This window comes from Emys orbicularis, chromosome 15, assembly GCF_028017835.1.
Source record: "Emys orbicularis isolate rEmyOrb1 chromosome 15, rEmyOrb1.hap1, whole genome shotgun sequence".
In the NCBI taxonomy this organism is placed as follows: domain Eukaryota; kingdom Metazoa; phylum Chordata; order Testudines; family Emydidae; genus Emys; species Emys orbicularis.
This window is the reverse complement of record NC_088697.1, coordinates 23,582,818-23,607,521: the sequence shown is the minus strand read 5'-3', so window position 1 is coordinate 23,607,521 and position 24,704 is coordinate 23,582,818. Positions and strand designations below refer to the sequence as shown.

Genomic DNA, 24,704 nt, shown 5'->3' with positions numbered 1-24,704 from the left:
GAAGATGCTGGGAGCATCCCAGCCCCTTCCCAATCTTGGCCACCCTGCTGCCTCCGTCCCATGCTGGGGCGGGAGAGAGAGGGGCGTGGCCAGTGCCCCATTCACTTGCACGGGCAGAGCTGGAGTGGGGCTGCCACGCTGGGCTGTGGGAGGGATGGAAGACACCCAGGGAGAGGTACAGTCTCTTCCTTGTACCTCGCCTGGGGCGGGTGGGCTGCACCCTGGCTTGGGCTGGGAGCACCGTGCGTGGTGAAGGGTCTTGTGCCTTCCCGGGGAGGCTATGTTTATATTTCTTTTCATTTCATTTTTTACGGAAAACACGGTCAGCTGCAGACGCGGGGGTGCTGAAGACGCTGTGCCTAAGGGCGCATAAGGTGTGAATCCAGCTCCATGTATTGGCCTGAGATTTCAGAGATGGCGGGAGATGGATTTGCAGTCGCTCCCCCTCTCTTGATTGGAGGGATGTAATAGCAAAGGGAGGTACAAGGTGTGCATCACCAAATCCCTCACCTTTCTCTTGGACGCGATCACCGGTTCCGTGTGCACGACTCACTGATTTTGCGTGCTTATGGTAGCTGCATGTGGAGGTTTTTCACACACATGCCTATTGTAGCCTCCTGGGGGGGGGGGGAACCTGTCCCCCAGAAATGTGCTGATTAGGAGATTCCTCCCTTTGATTCCCCCGAAGCAGAATTCAACTGCAGAAAAATGTCCCTTTTGTCCAACTTGTGTTTATTTCCTTCCCTCCCTCCACCCCAAGCCCCCTTTGTCAACCAGCCTCCTGTAACGCTTCTGTGTTTAACAGGGACATCCTGAACCCCCATCTTCTTAAGTTTATTTATACCTAGGTGTGCCCCGCAGCGTACACAGAAATTGACTTCAAAGGGATTTCTCTGTAATGGTTTTGTTAACTTCAGGATCCTGCCAATAGCAAGATATTTTTTTTTCACCTCATTAGAGCTTTTCTGGTACAATGAATATGAAATTAATTAAAACCTTCCACCTAGTGGTTTATTATTTCCACCTCTAACAGAAACCCACATATCAAAAACCGTATTTATGGAGAGAATCTGCTAGTTGTGGAAATAATGTACAGTGTGAAAGGGCACTATGATGCACTTGCAATCAAACGAAGTCAGGAACAAATGTGTTTTTTGAAAGGCACAGTTTGGCGGGGAGTGAGGAGTGTTTTAAAAAAGCATGGGGCTGAGTAGTGGGTACCCCCCCACACACACATTTTTATTAATTACTTTGTAACTGTTGTTAATTTCTAGTGCAGTAGTGACTGGTAGCTCCAACTGAGATCAGAGCTCTATTGTGGTAGATGCTATACAGAGACCTAATAGTCAATGCCCGAAAGAGTTTATAATCTAAATAGGCAAGGAAAACAAGGACTGGGAGAGATGACGTGACTCATCCAAAGTCATTTATCAAGTCAAACTGTAGGTAGATATTGTTGAAACAGTGAAATAAAATAAATAAGAAAATCTCTCATGAATAGAAATGCTTTTATGTTCTTTGTTTTGTTTTTTATTTTTAATTTCAGTGAAAATAGACTTTTATCCAGGTTTATATATTCCCCATCCCATGTTCTGCAACCCACATGTTTCCGCATAGTGAAATGCTAGCATAAGACCCGTTTATCATGTCATTTCCACTGTAAGCCCTCTTGCGAGGTTTCCTCGGTGGGATTTAGGAGGTGTGCAGACCCTCGGCACAGGGGTGAAATTCACCCATTTGCAAGTAAGTGCCCAGGAGTGAAACTGACTCGAAGCAAAAGTGAAAGTGGCTAGTTTCCTCTCTTTTTCCATGAGGAGGGAAATGCAAAAATTAAACAATATTCATGGGGTGGGGAAATTATTTGTTAAGATTCATTCTGCTTTTATACCGGAAGGTGTTGTCATCCAGCCTTGCACTCCTGATGCATCCAAATCTCTCAGTGAAGCTAATGGCAGAGAGTGGTTTGCGGAAGTGGGCCCAGTTATCAGAGTACCCTTTTCAGCACACCTAGCAAAACAGGGGTATGTTTCCACTGGAGCTGGAGGGGTAATTTCCAGCTCAGGTAGACATACCTGCGCTAGTATCGATCAAGTTAGCATGCTAAAAATAGCAGTATTATCCATGGCAGCATGAGCAGCCGATAAAGCTAGCCACCCAAGTACAATCCCATCTGAAACTCTAGGCATGTGCTCGGGCAGCTAGCCCATCCCGCCGCTTGTGCAGCTACATTACGCTGCTAGTTCTGGTGTGTTAGCTCAATCAGAGCTGAGACGGCTTATTCTATTCAAGCTGGACTTGGAACTGGGGCCTAATCCTCTACAGAGGCAGTACAGCTCTGTGCTGCAGAGATTGGTCCCTACATAAGAACAGCCATACCAGCTCAGACCAATGGTCCATCTAGCCTAGTGTCCTGACTTACGACAGCTATTTGTAAGCTCTTTGGTGTGGGGAATTCTGCAGTGTCATGCCCCGAAATGAATGTGATCTGATTAGCTGTTGGCTCCCTGCATGGTAGTGAATTTTAGCAGTATTGGGGAGAGTTTAGTACTGGCAACTCAAGTGTTCAAAAATCATGAGTCAGGCCCCCCCAAAATCATCAGATTTGAAAAATAAAAACTCTGCTGTTCTTTTTTTTTTTTTTTCCCCCTCTGGCCTTTAAGACTTTAGGATTCGTGTTTTCATCCCTTTCTCTGCAGCTGCGAGGGCTAGGAGTGGACTTTTTTTTTAATGAAAGATGAGATTCTTCACATAATCCCATGATTCTAGAAGCTCGGGCTTTCAGAAAAAAGAAAGAGTCTCACAATAAAATCACAAGAGCTGACAACAATTGACTTTAATTCTGCATGGCGGTTCCTACAGCGTATTTTGTTAACAATGAAATAAAACCAAAGTGCTGTTTCTGCAAAGCGTGAATTAGCTTGGTACAAACTCAGCAGCTCTTTAATCTGCAAGCCACAGGCTGCCTTTGGTTCCTCTCACACCAATTAACAGCTATGACTTGACTCCACACCAAGAACTTTTTGGAACAACTTAGCCTCATTCTGGTTTCTAGGTAGCCCCTCTCTGCTCTCCCTGGGCATCACATATTGTAGCCATAGCGGGGTGGCAAACCCTGGCCAAAACAACAGCATCTGCAGAAACAACAGCGTTTGGCATACGCGGGCTCCTGTCCTGGGCAGCATCCCCAGTTGTACAATTCAATCACTTGTCATATGGCTATCCTGCCTGGCGTGAAGGAGAGTTGTTAAAATCTTCGGCTGGGAGACATTCTCTTTCTCTGCTGACTGGAAACACTAGAGCCAATCAGCTGTTCACCTCTCTCTATCCCCTTATGTGGAGCTTTGATTCATAGGGGGCTCATTTTTGCCCATGCTGGCTACATTTGTGCAGCAAACATGCAGGTGTGTCCTGAATCAGGGATGAGCCTGCATGTTCCTTGCTTTCATCCTTGGATGACTTAGGCACATCTGCCGCATTTCTCACCCTTTTGTCTGAAACATCTGGTGCTGGCCTTTGTTGCAGACAGCAGAGACGGAACGTGAATCCGATCCAGTCTGGCAAAGCCGATTTTCCTCTGATTCCTGTATTCTTTTCCCCCGGCACGATGTTCAGTAAGCCTGATACGTAACCTCAGTCCGCCATCTGTAAAATAACAATTCTGTCCTTCTCCCCTGGTTTGTCTATTGAAATTGTAAGCTCTCTGAGACAGGGACTGTCCCTTATTGTGTGTTTGCTCAGAGCATTGCCCCTTGGGACTCTGGTCTTGATTGGAGGGCCATCAGTTGTGTTGTGATACAAATAAAAAGAAGAGTCAGGAAGGGAAGTGGAATGGAAAATTTGTGTATGTGGTTGAGAGAGACCGAGACAGACACAGATTGATTCCCCCTACACAGTTGCTTGAAAAGAACTAGCAGGGGGAGGAGGGGGAAAAAAATATCCAGAGACCTCCCTCCTGTCCCTACATGGGAGAAAACAGCTATTTTAAAAAAGGTAATTGTTCCATCTAGATTTATTATAAGCAGTGGCATATTTTGAGGCTGCCTGATTCATGACTGTACACTGTCTGGAAAATAGCAGCTTGCAACGCCAACGTTTTTCTTCCCTTGCCTCTGGCTAATTATTGATAAGGACAGCCGAGTGATTAGGAATAAAACTAGGTAGCAGTGGAAGGGCTGCGAGCCCTAATTGGCAGTGGCGAGATGCTGCATCGAGAAGGAGGCTCACCTTCCCAGAGTCCTAGTTGACACTGACAGACTGCTTCTGGGAGACATCTCTCCCAGCAGGATTGTTGGCTGGCGGTGACAGGGCACTGCTGTGAGGAAGCTCCCGCTGAGCTGCCACGGGGAAGGTGTTGCCGGGAGGAAATTCGGGCTCTTGTTCCAATGGAGATTGTTCCAAAGCGGCGGTTCACAAACTTTATCCGGCTGCGTGGTGCCACAGAATAAAAGTTTGGAGTCTCCCCCCTTTTCTATCTCAGTGGGACTGCCCGTCCCATCTAGCTATAAAGGGAAACCATTTGCAGCCTGCCTTCCCCCAAGTTCTGATCCCATGCTTTCAAGCAAACAAATGCGACAAGTGGTGCAGGGGAACAGAGCCGGAGCAAATCCCCTGTGAAGCGTGGAATAAACAAGTTCCCTGGTCTTGAATTCCGAGCCTTTTGGATCGTGGAGGAAAGGCAAGAAAAGAGACCTCAGCGAACCATGTATTATTAATACTGCACCAGTGTTCTCTTTACCAAGAGTTGTTACAGGGCAGACACAAACCACTGCAATAGACAGGGAGGCGAGGAGGGGAGGGAGAAACCCTTTGAAACTGGCAACTCTTTGTCTTGAGTCTGCTCTCCATGGGATGTGATACGCATCCTGCTTTGACTGGAGACAGAGGGAAAGCAGAGAGAGACAGAAGTGCAAGAAAGGAGGGGAGAGAGGGGGAGGGAGGAGGAAGAGGACGGGGAGCTGACACAGGGGCTTTTGAGCCCCTTTAGCTGACTTGCCTTCTGCCACTAGGAATCCACTTCAGAGCCATGCTGCCTGGCTTAGATTTTTAACCCTTCCGTTCCCAGCCTTCCTCTCTGCAGAAGGAAGACATCACTTTTGTATTTTGAGGCAGAATAAAGCCAGGATCTGCTTTCATCCCTGGTGCCCCTACCCTACCAGGACCCAAGCTGGTGGCCGAAAGCTAATCGGGAAACCCACCCGGGTCTTAGTCAAACGAGCTGTCCCCAATTAAGTTCTGTGTCCTCGGCCTGCTGCACGTGTTGCCAGCATGTGAAAGGACTGGCGCTGGCTGCTGGGTCTGTCTGCATGCCAGGCGGCTGGGAAGATGCTGCGTTGTAATTAGCAGCAGATTCAGACTCTCTGAGTACCCGCTGTGCTGCTCACCTCTGGCCCCCGGAACACAAATACCTCCCGCACCGGGAGGGCAAGTCAGAACCAAGGCAGGGCACAGACAAAACACGGGAGCAGGTTTGCGGCCAGAGCGCCGGTTATGTGATCTTCCTTACCTGTGTGTACGGAGGAAGGGCCTTGCCAATTTGGGGGTCAGGGGCAGTGCAGGTGTTGACAGACAGTGGCGGAGCCCTTATTAAAGAGACCCCAAAGAACACATTATCCAACAGTACAGGTGCAAAACACTGTAGCGTACACCAGTGGCTCTCAACCTTTCCAGCCGACTGTACCCCTCTCAGAAGTCTGATTTGTCTTCCGTATCCCCAAGTTTCACCTCTCTTAAAAATGACTTGCTTACAAAATCAGACAGAAATCTACAAAAGTGTCCCAGCGCACTATTACTGACAAATTGCTTCCTCTCTCATTTTTACCCTATCATTATAAAATAAATCAATTGGAATATAAACATTGCACTTACATTTCAGTGTATAGTATATGATCCAGTGTATATAGAGTATACACAGAGTATAGTATATGATCCAGCGCCTGCCCTAAAAAGAGAAATAGAGCCATGGCGACAAAGGTGGCGGGAGGGGCGAGCCACCCCGAGTCCATACCTGTCCCAGACGCTAGGCTTCTGTTTGGGGCGGATAGCCCCTCTCGCTGCTCGTGCTGCCTGGCTGCATTTGTTTCTAGCTCTGATCGAGCTAGTGCAGGTAGGTTTCCTGGAGCTGGAAATGACACCTTCCAGCTCCAAATATAGAGTGCCCTTAGTCACAGCCAGGGGCGGCTCTATGTTTTTTGCCGCCCCGAGCACGGCAGTCAGGCGGCCTTCAGCGGCATGCCTGCGGGCGGTCCGCTGGTCACGCGGATTCGGCGGCGTTTCTGCGGGTGATCTGCCGGTCCCGCGCCTTCGGCGTACCCGCCGCCGAATTGCCGCCGAAGCCGCGGGACCGGCAGACCTTCCGCAGCTGCCTGACTGCCACCTCACGGCAACCCGCATGCCGCCCCCCGCGGCTTGTCACCCCAGGCACGCGCTTGCTGCGCTGGTGCCTGGAGCCACCCCTGGTCACAGCTGGGGAATTAACTGATCTGTCTATTAACCCTTTTATTGCTGCTGTCCAGTGTGGGCTATACACTCCATCACAACAGCGTTGTGTGTAACAGGGGTGTAACATACGCCACAGTAAATGCCTTCATCTCTCAATAATACTCCCTCTCTTCTGCTTCTCCAGCCATGAAAACTGTTGTTGACCCTTGGGCCTCTTCTTCTCTACAGCTTTATTGTGTTAGAACGCAGACTTTTCGAATCAAGTGAGCTATGCAAGGATATCTCACGATCGCTATCACACCAGCTAATCATGGTTAAACACTACTGGGACTAGGGTTCCCCAAAAGTTGTGGTCTGCATTGGATTACTTACCTTGGCTCTTTGTTGGAGGTCTTAGATTGCTGGCTTTTTCCAGACTGTCAGTTAAATGGAAGTTTAGAAGGGGATGTATGTGATACACACGCACATTTATTATGTATACACACACATGCATTTTGCATTATACTTTATGTATGTATACACACACACACAGTGCATTATATGCATACATACCCACACCCTCTGCAACGTATGTGGCATAAACAGACTACACAGAATCATAGAATATCAGGGTTGGAAGAGACCTCAGGAGGTCATCTAGTCCAACCCCCTGCTCAAAGCAGGACCAATCCCCAATGGTGGTGGTGTTTAAACATTTGACCAGTGATCATTTGCAGTCTCTAAAAGGTTATGTTTTCCAGAAGCATCTGCCTGAAAATGGAGCTCCTTTGCCTGTCTGTCCATCTAATCTAATTTACTCTCCAGCTAACCCATTTAGCATATGCATAAGGTACCTATCAGCACGGAATCTAGATGCCAAAGTAGACAGTTAAACTATGTATGCCTAGTGGGGCTTGTTTTCATATGCCTAGGTTTAGCTGCTTATACTTAATACTACTGCTACTAATAATAATTAATAAAAAATCTTATTCCTTCTCCTTCTCAAAGTTATTTTGCTACTGTTAGTGCCAGAAGACTTGTGTGAAAAGGTGAGCTTTGCAACAGAGTCTAAAGTCCGCTAAGTTGGGGTTCATTCATGGACTAATTGATATAGTCAATTGGCTATTTCTTTAAACAATGTCAAAATATTTTATATCCAGGATGAAAACGGTTGCCTGTTTTTAACAGTGAGCAAAGGATGTGGTAGATTCTCCATCACTTGGAGTTTTGAAGTCGAGACTAAATAATATGCTCTAGTTCAACCACAAGTGATTGGGGTAGATGTTGGATGCTTTCCATCAAGTCTACAAACCATGCAAACATCTGATGCTTTATATTGATAAGCACACACAGCTTTTCTTAGACAAGTTGAATTTGTATTAGCAGAGATCTCTTCATATGATGGCGTATGATCTGTGAATTGTAGCTATTCTTCAAATTATGTCATACTTGGTGTTTTCTCTTGTTGTATCTTTCCACTTGCTTATTGATCATTTTAGAGCTGTTATCCTCAGCACATAGTAACTGTGAGGAAATCAAATTCTGTCTGTTTTTCATAGATTTCCAGGCCAGAAGGGGCCTCTGTGATCATGTAGTCTGTCCTCCTGTATAACACAAGCAATAGAATTTCCCCGAAATAATTCCCGTTTGAATAGATCTTTTAGAAAAAATCATCCAATCTTGATTTAAAAATGGCCAGTGATGGAGAATCCACCCCAACCCTTGGTAAATTGTTCTAGTGGTTTATTACCCTCACTGTTAAAAATGTCAAGTATCAGAGGGGTAGCCGTGTTAGTCTGGATCTGTAAAAAGCAACAAAGAGTCCTGTGGCACCTTAAAGACTAACAGATGTATTGGAGCATAAGCTTTCGCGTGCGTCTGACGAAGTGGGTATTCACCCACGAAAGCTTATGCTCCAATACACCTGTTAGTCTTTAAGGTGCCACAGGACTCTTTGTTGCTTTGTTAAAAATGTGTGCCTCGTTTCCAGTCTGAATTTGTTTAACTTCAACTTCCAGACATTGGATCTTGTCTGCTAGATTGAAGAGCCAGTCATGAAATATTTGTTTCTGGCAATGGAATGTGGCCATTGCCACAAAGGTTCTGTTGCTAAACAACATTGTGGCTTTGCTAAGGAAGCTTAGGAGAGTGGCGTGAAATAAGCAATAGGAAATTCATATGACCCACTGATTATGCCATTTGGTCAGCAAGTTACTTTCGAGCATTCGAGTGGTAAAACAGCCTATTGAGATCAATTCAGTAGGGAGAGAAAATTTTCAGTGGCTAGCTAGACAGATCCAACTTTATTATGACTGTGCCTGTATCTCTTCATCTATGTACTTTATATGGCATCCAAATCACAATATTCAAACTGTAACCCAGATAAATACGATAACAGAGATAAATAAAGGAAAAATACGTGTATGAATTAAGATGATCTTTAAGAACTAACAGGAAAGATGAAAGTTAAAACCCATTCATTAGTGAAAGAATTCTCATGCTGTGAGCTCCCAATCAGATGTACTGGTTTAGGGTAGCACATTTGGGGAGGGGACACTTAAAACATGGATGCTTAAGAGCCACATAATACTTTCACACGGCCAGGATTGTCTTCTGACGGCAATGAGTTTTGCTCAGGTGTGTCTGAGGGCATAATTTATCCTGCAGATCTCTTATTCGTAGTGATCATGCACAAGATGGAAAGCCCAGCGGGAGTTTGCATGGCTGGCAGTTTGGAAAAACAAATGTCTAGGCTTGTAAACTCAGCGAATCTGACATGGAAACCAGTGAGACAGAATGACTGAGATTTTCGAAAGCAGCTTGTGATTTTGGGTGCCCAAACTGAGGCCTGATTTTCAGAGGATGGGGGCACAGCACTTCCTAAGAATCAGCCCCCTTTAAGGTAGCTCCGATGCCCCCCCCCCCAAATCGCAGCATCCAAAATCAGTCGTCACTTTTGAAAAGCTTGGCCAGCCTCACACTGACATTTTTAAAGAGTCGATTTCAGGGCGGAGCCATGCTTTAAGGTACTGTGGATAGTGTTTGTAACTGTGGCCAATTTTTAGCAGCTATGTACCTGGTCCCACAAACACACCAGAGTTCCCATTAGCTGAATGAAGCAGGAGACCTGTGGGGGGGGGGGAAATATGTGATCATGTAGGTTGCACAAGCAACATGAATTCTGGCACTTCCAAACTTTTGAGTGCTTGCCTTTGCAACCATAACATTCTTTTAAGTCTGTGCATGTGTGTGCATACGTACATGCGTGTGTAATATATATGTACATCTTCCCTGTCTAAACATCACCAACAAATGTGACTCCAGGGATGACTGGTAGGACACACTTGGGGCCTCCCGCTGAATATCCCCAGCTGCTGTAAAGGATCAAAGCTGCACCGACGTCTGTGGCGATGCATCCCTTTCCACCAGTTGTGGATCTGCCCTGGCCACCAGTCTGCAGGGGCCATGAGAGACCTGCAGTCGGGAGAGGGGACACAGGGCCCAGATAGCACAGGCAAGGATCTGTGTGTAGAGCACAAAGAGAAAGAAGGAAAAATGAAGTTTGTACTCCATCCTTTGCCCCTTTTCTAGCCCTCACTGCTGCTCCGTGCCCTGGGGAGGTCCCAGCCTTGGTCACTTTGGCCCTTCTGTTCCCTGTCTCTGAAACAATTGACTTTAATGACACTCATTTTCAATGATAAACAATTTCAAAGCTGGGCTGCACAAAAGGCTGGGACACACTGCAGGGAACAATGCAGCGTCAGCCAGGAGTGGCTAATGCGACCTGGGAGGTCATTTCCATCTCTATTTTCTATTATTATGATTCTATGGGTGTGATTGCTGACTGGCCCGGCGTCAGCCCTCTAATGGATTGAAGCCAGCAGGATCCTCCCACAGGCTACTCTCCCAGATCCCAGAGACCTCCATATCTGCAGTCCCTTCCCCAGGTATGATTCAACAGCCCTTTTCAGCGGCCCATTGTGCATGCGGCAACAGAGCCTTGCTAATTAATTGGCTTCTGAATGCCAGACAGCACTCGTGGCATGTCCTAAAAGCAGGGAAACTGGATTGTGTGTGTGATATTTCACTTGCAACAGACTCGTCACAGGACTGCTCCCTAACCTAGTTACAGGATATGGTTCTCTCTTCAATTACAGCCATGCTTGATCCCTTGCCAGTGTCTCAGGCTCTGTACCCGTAAGACATTCCCTCTGAAGAGCAGAGTCTCTTCCTATTTCTTCTGCTTCATTTCCAGGGCTTTGCTTGGCAAGAACTCTCTTTCCTCTGGATTTGACATGTCTTCTGCCTCCCTGCCGGGGGGCCAGAGTGGAGAAAAAGCATCGTGGTACCCCCCCCACACACACTTCCGCCCACAATCCCAGAGCAACTGGGTGCCTCTGCTAAAACAATCAGCCAGGAAACAGTTGTAACCCACTCATCAGGAACGACTCCAGGATAGGTTAGAGGCTGGGACTTAACTTCAGCAGTTGGCTCTATCATTGGAGTAAAAGGGTATATATCTACAAGCTGCTAGCAGCAGTAGGTTCTTATCCTCTTGTGCGGACCAGCCACTAGAGGTGAGTGGATGACATAATGCTGGCATTTAAATAAAAGTTGCTAGTCTTTAGGATCAATGCGCATTTGAGATGGAGCGTTCGTACATATCTTAGACCTGTTGTTTCGGTCTCTCCTTAGACGCAGTCTGATGTCCCTGCATTCGTTTCATGCTCTCAAGATTATCTAGGCAAAGTACAACTTTTTTTTTTTTTAAGTGAAAGTTTAAATCTTGCAGAACGTGATGAGTTATTGGACAAAGGCTTTTCCATGTGACCCCTCCACCCCAGCTCCATCCAGCCCATGCATCTCCCATATGGGTTTCTAGTTCTAATTTGACTGTTAGAAGCCAGGTGATGTGACAGGCTTCCAAACAAGCCACAAAAACAACAGCAACAGCAACAAATACTGGGGGGGGGGAGGGGGGCGATATGTTGTAGACTGGGGAATTTCATCACAGCCATTGTACATCCATCCAGGCTGTGTCAATTCCCTTCCCGTGTGTTGCACCTAGCCCTGGGCCGAGCAATGAGATTGTGAATATTGGTGAGCAAGCTCAGGAAGGCAGCTATTCACAAGACGACAGAGCCTTCTCTCAGCTCATGCCAGCAGTCATGCTACCTGGAGCTGAGATCTTGTCAGATCTCATCAGCTAAGGAGGGTTGGCCCTGGCTAGTAACTGAATGGGAGATCTCCAGCGGGAATCCAGCTGGTGTTGGCGGTTCAGTAAGCTGCCTCTCTTCCCTCTGAGTTAGTGCCCCAGCGTGATGCTAAGGGGTTCTGTGCTACTGGCAGTTCCTTCTCTTGGATAAAACCCTAAGGCCTCGTGGTAATTAAAAATCTCATGGCATGTTTCCCAAGGGCACTACTGTGAGCCCTGGTGCCTTGGCCAACTTCCTAGTTAGGTTAATTACATTCTGCCTCCCTAAAGGCGCGCTGCACTCACAATTGGAGGCAGTCTTTCCCCTCACTTCCTGTCTCAAACTATTGCGTTAAACAGCTTCCCGACAGAGGTGCTGAGACATTTGCCTTTCTGCGCTGGCTGCTGAGATCCTTGCGTAGCACTTTGGGAACCGCGTGGGTGAAAGGCATCGTAGAAATATACATTCTTTTAAAACAGCGTGACAGATACAGAGCTGCCAGACATGATTCTGACAGCTACTGAGCCAAGGCAAGGTGGTGGCGGGGGAGGAGAACGTGGACTGCATCCATTTTCTAGCCCCATCTGTTCCTTCCATTCCTTGGTGAGGTCCGACTCTTTCTGAATTACGTTTCTGGTTCTCGGATTTGAAATGTCAGATTCCGATGCTCCCTGCTCACAGACCCAGTTATAACCTGATTGCAAAGCGGTAACAGTTGTGCACAACCCAAGCCTGGGGCCAACTCTCCCTGCGCATATCTGGTGGCCTTGCTAGCGTGTTGCCACGAGCTTGTCCAGCCCTCTGTCCTACAGGATAGGAGAGTGTGGGTGAGCGGACTCTGATTGTTGACATGCAGATGCCTGGACATTCTTTATTTTGATTTCACCGGGTGGTCACTCCAGAAGTTGCTCTTCATGTTCAGCCCCTTCTGCCCTACTTCAGCAAGAACTCGGTCTGACCCATTGCTAGCTGACACGCAAGTGAATCTTCCTTCAGTCCCCAGCATCTGCATTATTTCTCTCCTTGATACAGTGTGTGGATTTAGGGCGGATCTACCAGTCTTTGAGGTTGAGTCCTTAGTGCAGGCACAGCACAAGGCAGAGGGAGCGGCCCTGCAAGCTTCCCCCATGCTGACCCACTGATGTGTCTCATCCGTTCACCTGGAGCCATGTTCAGTCTTCGTGCTCTGTTTGGTTCTTAGCCTCTCTGCTGAGACAAAGGGGGAAAGGGCAGTTACTGCCAATTGTGTTGGTGTTTTTCTGAATCAGATTGAAGCCCACCAAACTCACTTCATGTCATCCACCAAACAGCCAAACAAAGGTAAATACCAACCTAAGCTGAATTTGAACAGTGACAGGGATAAAATGCTCCCTTGCCATTTACCAAGCTCTCTGTCTTATCTACCCTCGGTTCTCACTGTGGTGCCCATCACCGTAGATCTCCTGAGTCACCCATGTTGTAATCCATGGGCCCATTCTCCAGATTATACGCTGGGAGCCCAGTGCTTACGGTGAAAGACCTAACTTCTGACATACCGCTTCTTGCATGGGCACCTAGGTTCCTCAAATCATGCCATGTAGGCAGCTAAGTTGTGGCAGGAGGCAGCTAATTTTCAGCACTCAAGTTGGAAAATTGGGACCATGCTATGGGGGAAAAAGACAGGACATAATGACTTATGGAACTGGAAGTCTTATAGCCTTAGGAAGGCTGATCATTTGCTATCATTACCATCACATTTGGGCTGGTGAACATATTATACGTCTGCAGGAAAAAGGTGTGTCCTGTGTGGGAATAAATGTACATTGAAATGGAGTGGGTGATACAGTGCTTGCCCCCAGCGTGCCATGCTCTTAAGAATGGACACAACGTCAAATGAAGTGGGTGCCAGTGGAGCATCTTGTTCCTGAGATAAGGTACCCCAGGTCTCGGTATGATATCAGATGAAGAGGTTACCAAAGCAATGCTTTGTCCCTGTAACATCATGTCCTGCTTTGTAGCCTGCATCGAGTTACAACACGCAAAGGCAGCGGCTGAGTCCCTGAAATGCTCTGACCTAGTTACCATGGAAAACTTGTGTATTCTTGGCTTCTTTTTTTTTTTTTCCACATGATCTGCAGAATTACAGAACAGGACGTCTTTACTGCTGGGAAGTATAAATATTACTGAGAGATGCTCATTTTCTCCGCATGTGATGATTATTACCAGAGATATGCAAGAGGACTTCATTACAGAACATTGTCCCTCTTAACGAGCCCTTGGAAGTCTTTTATAGAACACACCATGAATAAACTTTCTGAGAAGTGATTAGTTTTAACACTTGGGTGTCTGAGGGCCCACCACGTACCTAAGGAATTATAAAATATCTGTGGAGAATCAGAGAGACAATGTGGCTGAGGTAATATCTTTAATTGGACCAACTCCAGACAGTCTGTTCTACTGGTTCATTTTTTGCCCTTCCAAAGTATCTCAGTACTGGTTGGTAGGAATGTCATCTTCTGTACTTGGAGGGAATCCTGGGTGTGCCCTCATGCTGCCTGCACATGCCCTAATTTTTACCTGGAGAGGTCATCATTTTCTGGAGTATGACGGGAACTCTGTTGCCACATTTTGTTCAGTCCTGAACTCACCACATGCTCCTCCAGCCGTGCACTCCCAGCCCCAGAGCTGCAAGGTCCTCTTCCTGCCTGAGATGGGAATTAAGTTGAAATGATTCTCATTCTTCACTGCACCTCACCTGGCCTGGAGGGACTACCGTGTCCTAGGAGAATGCAGTGCCCATGTTCATCTTCAGTCCTGGGCTTCCCACACTAAGGATGGATAGTCTGGATCTCTTGACAGACACGCAGGGGTCAGTGCAAGACAATAAGAGGTCCTGCACTTGGTACAGATGTTTGACATCCTGAACCCATTGCTGTCCAATAAACACTGCTCTGGGGCCTGATTCAGCGCCCGTTGAAGTAAATGGAAATATTTCCGATTGTGCCCCTCATTGTTCATGCACTTTAGGGGAGGGAAAACACAGTCTCCATCTTGAGTGGCCTGAACACTTTTCCACAGTTCTACAGAAGGCAAAGAATGAAAGAGGCTTCAGCTGTAGACAACTTTGTATCCCCGCTTCCAGAGCGCAATTTCTGCCTCCCTAACAATGAGCCTTCAGACCGGTGGATGAATCTGTTATCAGCTTGTGGCAGGTTGAGAAATAATCTCCAACTGGTAGCAACAATAGGTGCTGTATCTCAGGCCAGGTAATGAGGAGTCTTTAAACTGCATCAGCTCAATTTTATTATCCTTTAGTTTTACACTTTCCAGCTAGGAATATTCTTATCTGTTCTTTTCTTTTTTCTTTCTTTCTTCATTTTCTTTTCTTTTTTTTCCCCCTATTGCAACTATCTCTTTTGTTCTCCCCTTCTTTTCACAAAAGGAAGATATGAGATGGCCTTTTCCTTTTCTTTTTCATTAATCTAAAGCCAATGTATGGGAATAAGTTTGTGTATGTATCTGTAAACACATGCACACATCTGTAAAAACACATACATATATACACTCATTAAGCTGCATATGAATATATATGCATGCACATGCAGAATTGAACCTCCTTTGGCCTCATTTTACAACATTTAGGTCATGTATATATGAAAAAGTGTGTGTGTGTGTGTGTGTGTGTGTGCGCGCGCGCATAGAGGTAAATATAGACAGGTGTCCGTATATAGAGAGAGAGAGACAGGTGTATGTGTGTATGTTGGACTTTTTTGTAACTGTATATAAATACACAGACTCCACTTTCTGCATTTAGCTATGTATCTTTACATCTCTACACACACACATACACACACACCCCTCTCTCCCTCTATAGATTGTATTTTGTGTAGCTGTTGAGAGCAAGAGAGAGAGACACATATGTGTGTGTTTGTAGTTCGATAGGTACAGAGATGTGTCTATGGAGAGGTGTGAGTAGGTAGGCATAAGTGTGTAGATAGATATTCTAGGTGTGTATGTTTACAGGTATGTAAGGGTAGGATTGTGTGCGTCTCTGTGACTTATCTCCCCAAACTTCACCTTCTGGAAACTTTTGTCTTCATAACTTTTTTTTAAACAAAGTAAAAGGAAATAAAAATGGCCCAGCCCTTCCCCCATGCTCCTTCAGCGAGAGGCGTTAAGAGGGCTCTTTCAATTTATCCCTTTTTAAAGGATGTTTCTTATTCCGCCGGGGATTGGCCACGCTTGATAAAGTTCTATTCTTGCAGCGGAGCCGCTTGGATTTCCTTTCAGGACATTTACCTACTCCTTTCCCCTCATCTGTGCTGCGCGATGAAAAAGGCATGCCTCAAGCAAAACCACCAAGATAAACATCCACCTGCCTGCACAAAGAGGCCAACTCTCCAATGGGGGGGATGCTGCGTGTAATGTGTGAAGAGCCACAGAGCAGGGGGAAAAACTCATTTCAAGGTATCAGCAGGTGCTTTGCCAGCTCCCAGCTAGAATTCCCTCACCCACAGGTCCCAGAATGAAAGGAGAGCCAAGAGAACCGAGAGAGAGGGGAGGAAGGCAAGACAAAAGCGGCCGCACGAGCCGAACAATAGGAAACGGCGGTGAAAGGAACTCATTATGAGCTGCCTGCCTTGCTCTGCAGGGATTTGTGGGACAGCGAGGGAGTGTTTCACACTGGAGCCAGAGTCTTCTGTCTGCCCAGCAGGTTTTTACCGCATGGAAAAACGGCATGGAAAGGCCAAGACCACACTGTGCTGCTGTCCAGGGCGGGGAGGGCAGTTTCGGGAGATGAGCATATTTCTGGGAAGCCGTTAAATGCTGCGGGAGTCACAAAGAAGAATTACTCTTCAAGCTCAGGGACAGATAAACCATCTCGAATGTCCCTGGACAGATCCTTCCCATGTCTCCCATCAGGACTTAGGAACAACCAAGATACCGGCCTCTCCTGTGCAATCTCTTCTGGTCTCTCCATGAGATTTAGTGCATGCTGTTTCCATCAGCGCCAAGTAGGAACACAGCCATGTTGTATGTATCCAGTAAAGCTGCCTGGCCTTTCGCTTAATACCAGAGATAACCCTGAACTATCACCTGGACTATTGCTATGAACTATATTATTTAGTGTTTTTCAGTGCCCAAATGTGCTAGAAGACCCCTAGTATCTATATAGGCTTGTGGTTATGGGAGTGGACTTGAGGCTGAGAAGATCTTGGTTCAGGACCCAGCTCTGCAACAGATTCCCTGTGCAACTGTCTCCCTGTGCCTCAGTTTTCCTATCTGTAAAATGGGCATAATGGCACTTCTCTAGGGTCAGAAGGCTGTTGTGAGGTGAATGTTTGTGGTGCTCAGTTACTATGCTGTTAGGGGCCTACCTAGACAGGTAGAAGACACTTTTCCTGACCTGAAGAACCTCTCCAATCAGCCCTGAAGTTGGCTTCCATAACCCAGATCCCTCGGATCACTACAGTTTATTCTCAGGCCAGTAGGTTATTCCTTTCAGCAACCTACTTTATCATAGAATCATAGAATCATAGAATATCAGGGTTGGAAGGGACCTCAGGAGGTCATCTACTCCAACCCCCTGCTCAAAGCAGGACCAATTCCCAACTAAATCATCCCAACCAGGGCTTTGTCAAGCCGGGCCTTAAAAACCTCCAAGGAAGGAGATTCCACCACCTCCCTAGGTAAAGCATTCCAGTGCTTCACCACCCTCCTAGTGAAATAGTGTTTCCCAATAGCCAACCCAGACCTCCCCCACTGCAACTTGAGATCATTGCTACTTGTTCTGTCATCTGCCACCAGTGAGAACAGCCGAGCTCCATCCTCTTTGGAACCCCCCCTCAGGTAGTTGAAAGCAGCTATCAAATCCCCCCTCATTCTTCTCTTCTGGAGACTAAACAATCCCAGTTCCCTCAGCCTCTCCTCATAAGTCATGTGCTCCAGACCCCTAATCATTTTTGTTGCCCTCCGTTGGACTCTTTCCAATATTTCCACATCCTTCTTGTAGTGTGGGGCCCAAAACTGGACACAGTACTCCAGATGAGGCCTCACCAATGTCGCATAAAGGGGAACGATCACGTCCCTCGATCTGCTGGCAATGCCCCTACTTATACAGCCCAAAATGCCATTAGCCTTCTTGGCAACAAGAGCACACTGTTGACTCATATCCAGCTTCTTGTCCACTGTGACCCCTAGGTCCTTTTCTGCAGAACTGCTACCTAGCCATTCGGTCCCTAGTCTGTAGCAGTGCATAGGATTCTTCCGTCCTAAGTGCAGGACTCTGCACTTGTCCTTGTTGAACCTCATCAGGTTTCTTTTGGCCCAATCCTCCAATTTGTCTAGGTCCCTCTGTATCTGATCCCTACCCTCCAGCGTATCTACCACGCCTCCCAGTTTAGTGTCATCTGCAAACTTGCTGAGAGTGCAGTCCACACCATCCTCCAGATCATTAATAAAGATATTAAACAAAACCGGCCCCAGGACCGGCCCTTGGGGCACTCCGCTTGAAACCGGCTGCCAACTAGACATGGAGCCATTGATCACTACCCGTTGAGCCCGACGATCTAGCCAGCTTTCTGTCCACCTTACAGTCCATTCATCCAGCCCATACTTCTTTAACTTGGCGGCAAGAATACTGTGGGAGACCGTATCAAAAGCTTTGCTAAAGTCAAGGAATAACACATCCACTGCTTTCCCCTCATCCACAGAGCCAGTTATCTCCTCATAGAAGGCAATTAGGTTAGTCAGGCATGACTTCCCCTTGGTGAATCCATGCTGACTGTTCCTGATCACTTTCCTCTCCTCTAAGTGTTTCATAATTGATTCCTTGAGGACCTGTTCCATGATTTTTCCAGGGACTGAGGTGAGGCTGACTGGCCTGTAGTTCCCCGGATCCTCCTTCTTCCCTTTTTTAAAGATGGGCACTACATTAGCCTTTTTCCAGTCATCCGGGACCTCCCCCGATCGCCATGAGTTTTCAAAGATGATGGCCAATGGCTCCGCAATCACATCCGCCAACTCCTTTAGCACCCTCGGATGCAGCGCATCTGGCCCCATGGATTTGTGCTCGTCCAGTTTTTCTAAATAGTCCCGAACCACTTCTTTCTCCACGGAGGGCTGGTCACCTCCTCCCCATACTGTGCTGCCCAGTCCAGCAGTCTGGGAGCTGACCTTGTTTGTGAAGACAGAGGCAAAAAAAGCATTGAGTACATTAGCTTTTTCCACATCCTCTGTCACTAGGTTGCCTCCCTCATTCAGGAAGGGGCCCACACTTTCCTTGACTTTCTGCTTGTTGCTAACATACCTGAAGAAACCCTTCTTGTTACTCTTAACATCTCTTGCTAGCTTCAACTCCAAGTGCGTTTTGGCCTTCCTGATTTCACTCTTGCATGCCTGAGCGATATTTTTATACTCCTCCCTGGTCATTTGTCCAATCTTCCACTTCTTGTAAGCTTCTTTTTTGCATTTAAGGTCAGCAAGGATTTCACTGTTAAGCCAAGCTGGTCGCCTGCCATATTTACTATTCTTTCTACACATCGGGATGGTTTGTTCCTGCAACCACAATAAGGATTCTTTAAAATACAGCCAGCTCTCCTGGACCCCTTTGCCCTTCATGTTATTCTCCTGGGGATCCTGCCCATCTGTTCCCTGAAGGAGTCAAAGTCTGCTTTTCTGAAGTCCAGGGTCCGTATTCTGCTGCTCTCCTTTCTTCCTTGTGTCAGGATCCTGAACTCGACCATCTCATGGTCACTGCCTCCCAGGTTCCCATCCACTTTTGCTTCCCCTACTAATTCTTCCCCGTTTGTGAGCAGCAGGTCAAGAAAAGCTCTGCCCCTAGTTGGTTCCTCCAGCACTTGCACCAGGAAATTGTCCCCTACACTTTCCAAAAACTTCCTGGATTTTCTGTGCACCGCTGTATTGCTCTCCCAGCAGATATCAGGGTGATTAAAGTCTCCCATGAGAACCAGGGTCTGCGATCTAGCAACTTCTGTTAGTTGCTAGAAGAACGCCTCATCCACCTCATCCCCCTGGTCTGGTGGTCTATAGCAGACTCCGACCACGACATCACCCTTGTTGCTCACACTTCTCAACTTTATCCAGAGACTCTCAGGTTTTTCTGCAGTTTCATACCGGAGCTCTGAGCAGTCATACTCCTCTCTTACATACAATGCAACTCCCCCACCTTTTCTGCCCTGCCTGTCCTTCCTGAACAGTTTATATCCATCCATGACAGTACTCCAGTCATGTGAGTTATCCCACCAAGTCTCTGTTATTCCAGAGACTTGGTGGGATAACTCTGTTATTTATCTCATTGTTTACACTCAAGTTGGCCCAGCTGTGGTTTCTGGTCCTTCACTCTTTCCTGTAAAGAGTGAGAGCACGTCATGTGGCATTCCTGGTTCTCCCTGGCCTGGGAACCTCAGAGACTAGTAGATGCTGTGAGCTCGTGGCTTGACTTCCAGTAAACACCTCATTAACCAGACATGACTGAGCCATCCATCCCATTTGTAGCGAGAGCTGTTTCACAGTCACTAGCTACATTCTAGACTGTAAGGTTGGGTCTATCTAATTAAGATATATTGTTCTGAGTTGGTCGGCGGGGAGGGAAGGTTGCCCAAGAGGTTATGAGGCATGGTAATTGAAGCTGTGTCCTTGTGTGCCACGTTGTGGGGAGATTTGCTGTCAGTAAGACAGCGTTCGGTCTCAGCAACGCTGATGCTAATCCAGCGTACCTCCACTGAAAATGAGATCCGAATCTGGTTCCGTTCCTCAGTGAATAGCTTCCCGGAGGCATATTCTGAATCGGAATATCCCCAGGGGCCCGTTGATGTTCAAGGCTGGCGATGAACAGGCAAACCCCAAAAGGTTCCTTTCAAATAGCACCCTAGAATTTCGGAGGCTTCTCCAAGTGTCTGTGGTGGGTAAATCCCTTCAGAGCTGGATGTGTCTGGGAACATTTCCAGTACTTCCTGCTCCTAACCCAGAGCTGGGTCTGCCACAAACAATCCCCTGCTTGATCCAGAGACCCCCTGCTCCAGGCATGTCTCCACCCCAACTGACCTACTTTCAGCCTAGATAGGATTTGGGTGCTCATTGGGCCACCTCCTGACCCCTTGCAAACTACAAGGCCCCAGCCTGTTCTCAATGGGGGGCCCTACCTCAGAACAGGGCTGGATGGTCCCAGGCCCCCTGGTCCTTAAAGGGGCAGACCACTGGTACTGTCTGAAAAGGCAAGGCGCGTGCCAAGGTAGAAAATAACGAAAAAGAAAAAACAGTTATGTGCCGGGCAGGGTTTTGGGAGGAAGGTCCCACAGGGCTGCCCATCACCGTTCTGGGGCGTGTGAAAGGGTCCGAGTTAGCCAGGTGCTGAGGCTGAGTGCACTCAGCCCCTGGCGGAATCCAGGCCCTCATTTTCTGAAGCTCTCCGATGAGTTTTGCAAAGGCTGCTATTTTGTTGAGCTCTCCGGATGGCTTGGGATCCTCCTGGTGGTTGTCAATAAGAAGGTCAGGCGGTTTCTTCCAGGGGGGTGATTCCTCTTGTGCGGCTGGGGTGTGGAAATTATATAATCCCCCTCCCCAAATTGCAAACACAGACATGACTGCTGGTAGCTACCGGTCAGTGGGGACGTCGTACCACTTGTGCTACGAGTGTCCTTTTGTTTGCGCAGTGGGCGTGACAGCCACTCACCTGGCAGTTCACGCGTACGAATGACCCTCTTATGCCCAGAGAAGTACCTGCAGCAGCATGCATCTGCTTGAACTGTGCAGAAGGCCGGCTTTCTGCACGGCCAGCTTGAATTTCCATTGCCTTGTGATGCAGAGGCGGGGCACTGACCTGAGTTTTGCAAAGGATTGAACTAACATGGCTTCCTTATGAACAGTGACTCGTGTGAACTCTGAGTGGACCTGATTGTCCTAGTGTAAATCAGGAGCAGCTCCCTTAGCACTAGGGGGGCTGATTCTCTGCTGCCTTGCACCTTTTGTGTAGCCATTTGCCGCCGTTCAAAGTGAGCGTAAAAGAGAGCGGCTGGCGTGCGGGGAGAGTTTACCACCTTCTTTGCAAGACGACACCAAGGTGCAAAGTGGCGGAGGATCAAGCCCAGTGGAATGACGCTGGTGTGCGTGAGATCAGAACTGGGAGTGGAGAATGGCAGGGAAGGATGGTCCAGTGGCTAGGGCACTAGCCTATAACGTCTGGGTTCGGTCCCTGCTCTGCCACAAACTTCCTTTGTGACCTTGGCAAAGTCACGTAGTCTCTCTGTGCCTCAGTTAAAATGGGGGCACTAACTCTGCCCTACCTCACAGACGTGTTGTGAGGATAAGTCTGCTAAAAACTGCGAGGTGTGGTCAGATATTGCAGTGATGAGGGCCAGATAGGTACCCAAGGTAGATTGATGGAATTGAACTCAGCAACCTAAAAAAAGCTTTTTCAGAGTTAAACAACCTAGTTACAAAATTAAATGAGGGGGGAAATAATAGCAGAAGGAGAGAGAAAGGAAAAGAATCAGATAGAGACAAGGGAGAAAATATTATTTTTTTAGAGGAGTTTTGAATATAGATGGTGAATTTTTTACTCTGGTTTTGTGCCATACCTGCTTACTTCTGCTTGCATCTGTCCCAATTTCTCTTTCTCAGAGAGCTCTCCTGCTCCTCTATATCACTGTGATATAACCCTGTTTCCCCTCATCTGCATATACGCCTTCATGGGAGAGTGCTGAACTTGCTGATTAATACTCTATTTGAAGAGTCACATTAGGTATTTCTGGTGGGATTATCCATCTCAGTATTTCAGCCAGGAGTCACTGGTGCATCTCACTGGGTTGAGAGGGGAGCCAGCCCTTGGCTCCTAGCAATGATTTGCTTGGTGCATTCTGATGTGAGATTAGCCTGTTGAAGGCACCCAGCTTCCCTTTCAGCGGGCTGGGAACCCCCTCCTGAGGAATTGCTGGGTGCCCTGTGATAGGAAATGAACCAGTCTTTCATCCGCTCACTGAGACATTAGCTCACAGGCAAACCTGGTCAGAGAAACTCAGTCCTTTCCCCGAACAATCCTACTTCCCGGGCCCCATCCTTCAACATGGGGTAGATACAATGTCCTGCTAGCAACCTGCCCACAGCACACTTCAGTTTCCCCTCCCGGATAGGCTGTGTCTGCCCACGGAAGTTGCACTGATTTAACCAAATTGGGGTAAAAACTCAAATTTACCACTCCAAGTCAAACTGATAGAAGCAGGGTTTAAATTGAATTAAGAACATCCATACAGGACTTTTCACCGGTTTAACAAAATCTGCTTTAAAACGTACCTTTAGTTAAACCCAGCGCAACGTTGTGCTTTCAGCTTTGTCTTCACTCCAGGAAGAGGAGTGTTTTTACATTGAGACAGCAGACTGGAAAGAACTATCTCCTGGTATGATCCTAGTAGAGACAAGGCATGGTGGTTTTTTTCTCAGCTAGCTACATCGAGGTAAAAAAAAAAAAAAAACAGCTGTGCCTTATCTCCCCTAGGATTTTAAATCAAGATGCCTCTCTCAAGGTAGCTGTCTCTGTGTAGAAACACACCTCTGTCTGCAGTGAACATGTAGCCTTAGACTGACGGTCTGATTCTACACTGCCTTTCACTTCATGGGAACTCTTACAAGGTAGGTGTCAAATGCTACCGGATCAGAAGTCTCCACTCACTCACACCTCTGATGATGCCTTTATACCCACCTGGCACTCACTCTGCACAGGTGTAAGTAACTACACAGGTTGCTAGGCAGTGCAGAATGACTACCCAAGATTTCTGGGCTTGATACCTCCAACTAGGTCCCTCCCTGAAGCACTCTGCTAATCCTTCCCCCCCCTTTTCCCCCTGCCCTCCTCCCCCCCCCCCCCCCCCACACACACTCACTTTTGAGATCTGTTGCCTGTGAGATTCAGGGCCAGGATTTAAAATGCTTTGCACTACAATATTGTACTTAGTTGTCTGAAGGATGCTGATTTTTGGGAGATGACTAGTTGGTAGGTGTCTGGACGCCACTGTTGTCTATTGGAATCATTCCTTTGTAGTGAAACCGTTTGCAATTCGGAATTGACACAGACTTTGAAGCTGTCACTTCCCTTTCCCTCAGTGTCGTCATATTGCCATTCGATTTCCCTGAGCATTTCTCTTGCGTGAGCACATTTTGGACTTTCTCTCTTGCTCTGCCGGCTGCGTTGTTAGAGCCTCCGTTGGCCGAGAATTTGTTGCCAGGTGATTGGAACTGGGCACAACCTCCGGAGGCTGAAGTCATTGGCTTTACTGCCCCGCAAAAAAGATGCTCCTTGCCCAGCTGCTCTCCCGCAGACTCCATTCCAGTCCTGTAAGTCTGCGCTCCCTCCTCAGAGGTTTAATATCTGTAGAATTCCTGAGGTTTTGGTGCTCAATCTTGCTTTTATTTCCTGCGCTGCTGCAAAAGACCTGTTTATTTTGTTGTGTGTCCTTGAGTTACCATAGATTGGCCGTCCCCGGAGTTCCTTAGGGCTTTAGCTCGTGAAAAGGTGACGGGCCAAATCTCTAGCTCACTATTCCAAATTCAGCCCCCAGGCAAAAGTCAATAGCGTCTCTGGTGGCATCTCTGTGTTAAATAAATTGGTGCATCTCAATAACAAGTCTTTGTGGATTGAACGCCTGCCTATATCACTAAACCACAATTGACACTCACTGAGAGTTAGTCTGTATTAAGAAAATTTGTCCCACTATAAATTACACCAGTGCACACTCCTAATATAGATGCCTCAGCTGCCCAAGGTGGGTCTTACCCTGGTTTACCTTAATTGAGTAACTTACTTAATATAAACCAGTCCATAGCAGAGAGGCCAGGGACAATATGGGCTATAGGACTTTAAGGAAGAGAGTTCTATCTCTATCTGCACTAGAGAAATTATTCTGTTTCAGCCCCACTTGTGTTAACGACACTGGAAGTCCTGGGGCAGAGAGATCCTCAGCATTTTAAGCGTTACATCAGTTAGACGCACTCTGAGCAGGCTCAGATGACACAAGGCTTAAAATCAGAGGGCTACCGACATGGTGGGATATTTTGATGTGTCCGTCACATAGAGAGGCTATTGGTGTTGCTGCTTGGGGT

General features: G+C 47.3%; 1 protein-coding gene across 3 annotated transcripts in view; it reads left to right on the top strand.

Moving 5' to 3' along the window:
* The window catches only part of LOC135889192 (opioid-binding protein/cell adhesion molecule), a 343,806-nt gene that overhangs the window by 267,393 nt on the left and 51,709 nt on the right, over positions 1-24,704 (top strand). For 2 of the 3 annotated variants that reach the window (XM_065417020.1, XM_065417019.1), the window contains exon 4: positions 21,099-21,101. The exons of the other annotated variant lie outside the window; for it this stretch is intronic. In XM_065417020.1, coding sequence (XP_065273092.1) covers positions 21,099-21,101 — 3 coding nt within the window. The remainder of the gene's footprint in view (positions 1-21,098; positions 21,102-24,704) is intronic. 3 annotated transcript variants of the gene reach the window in all.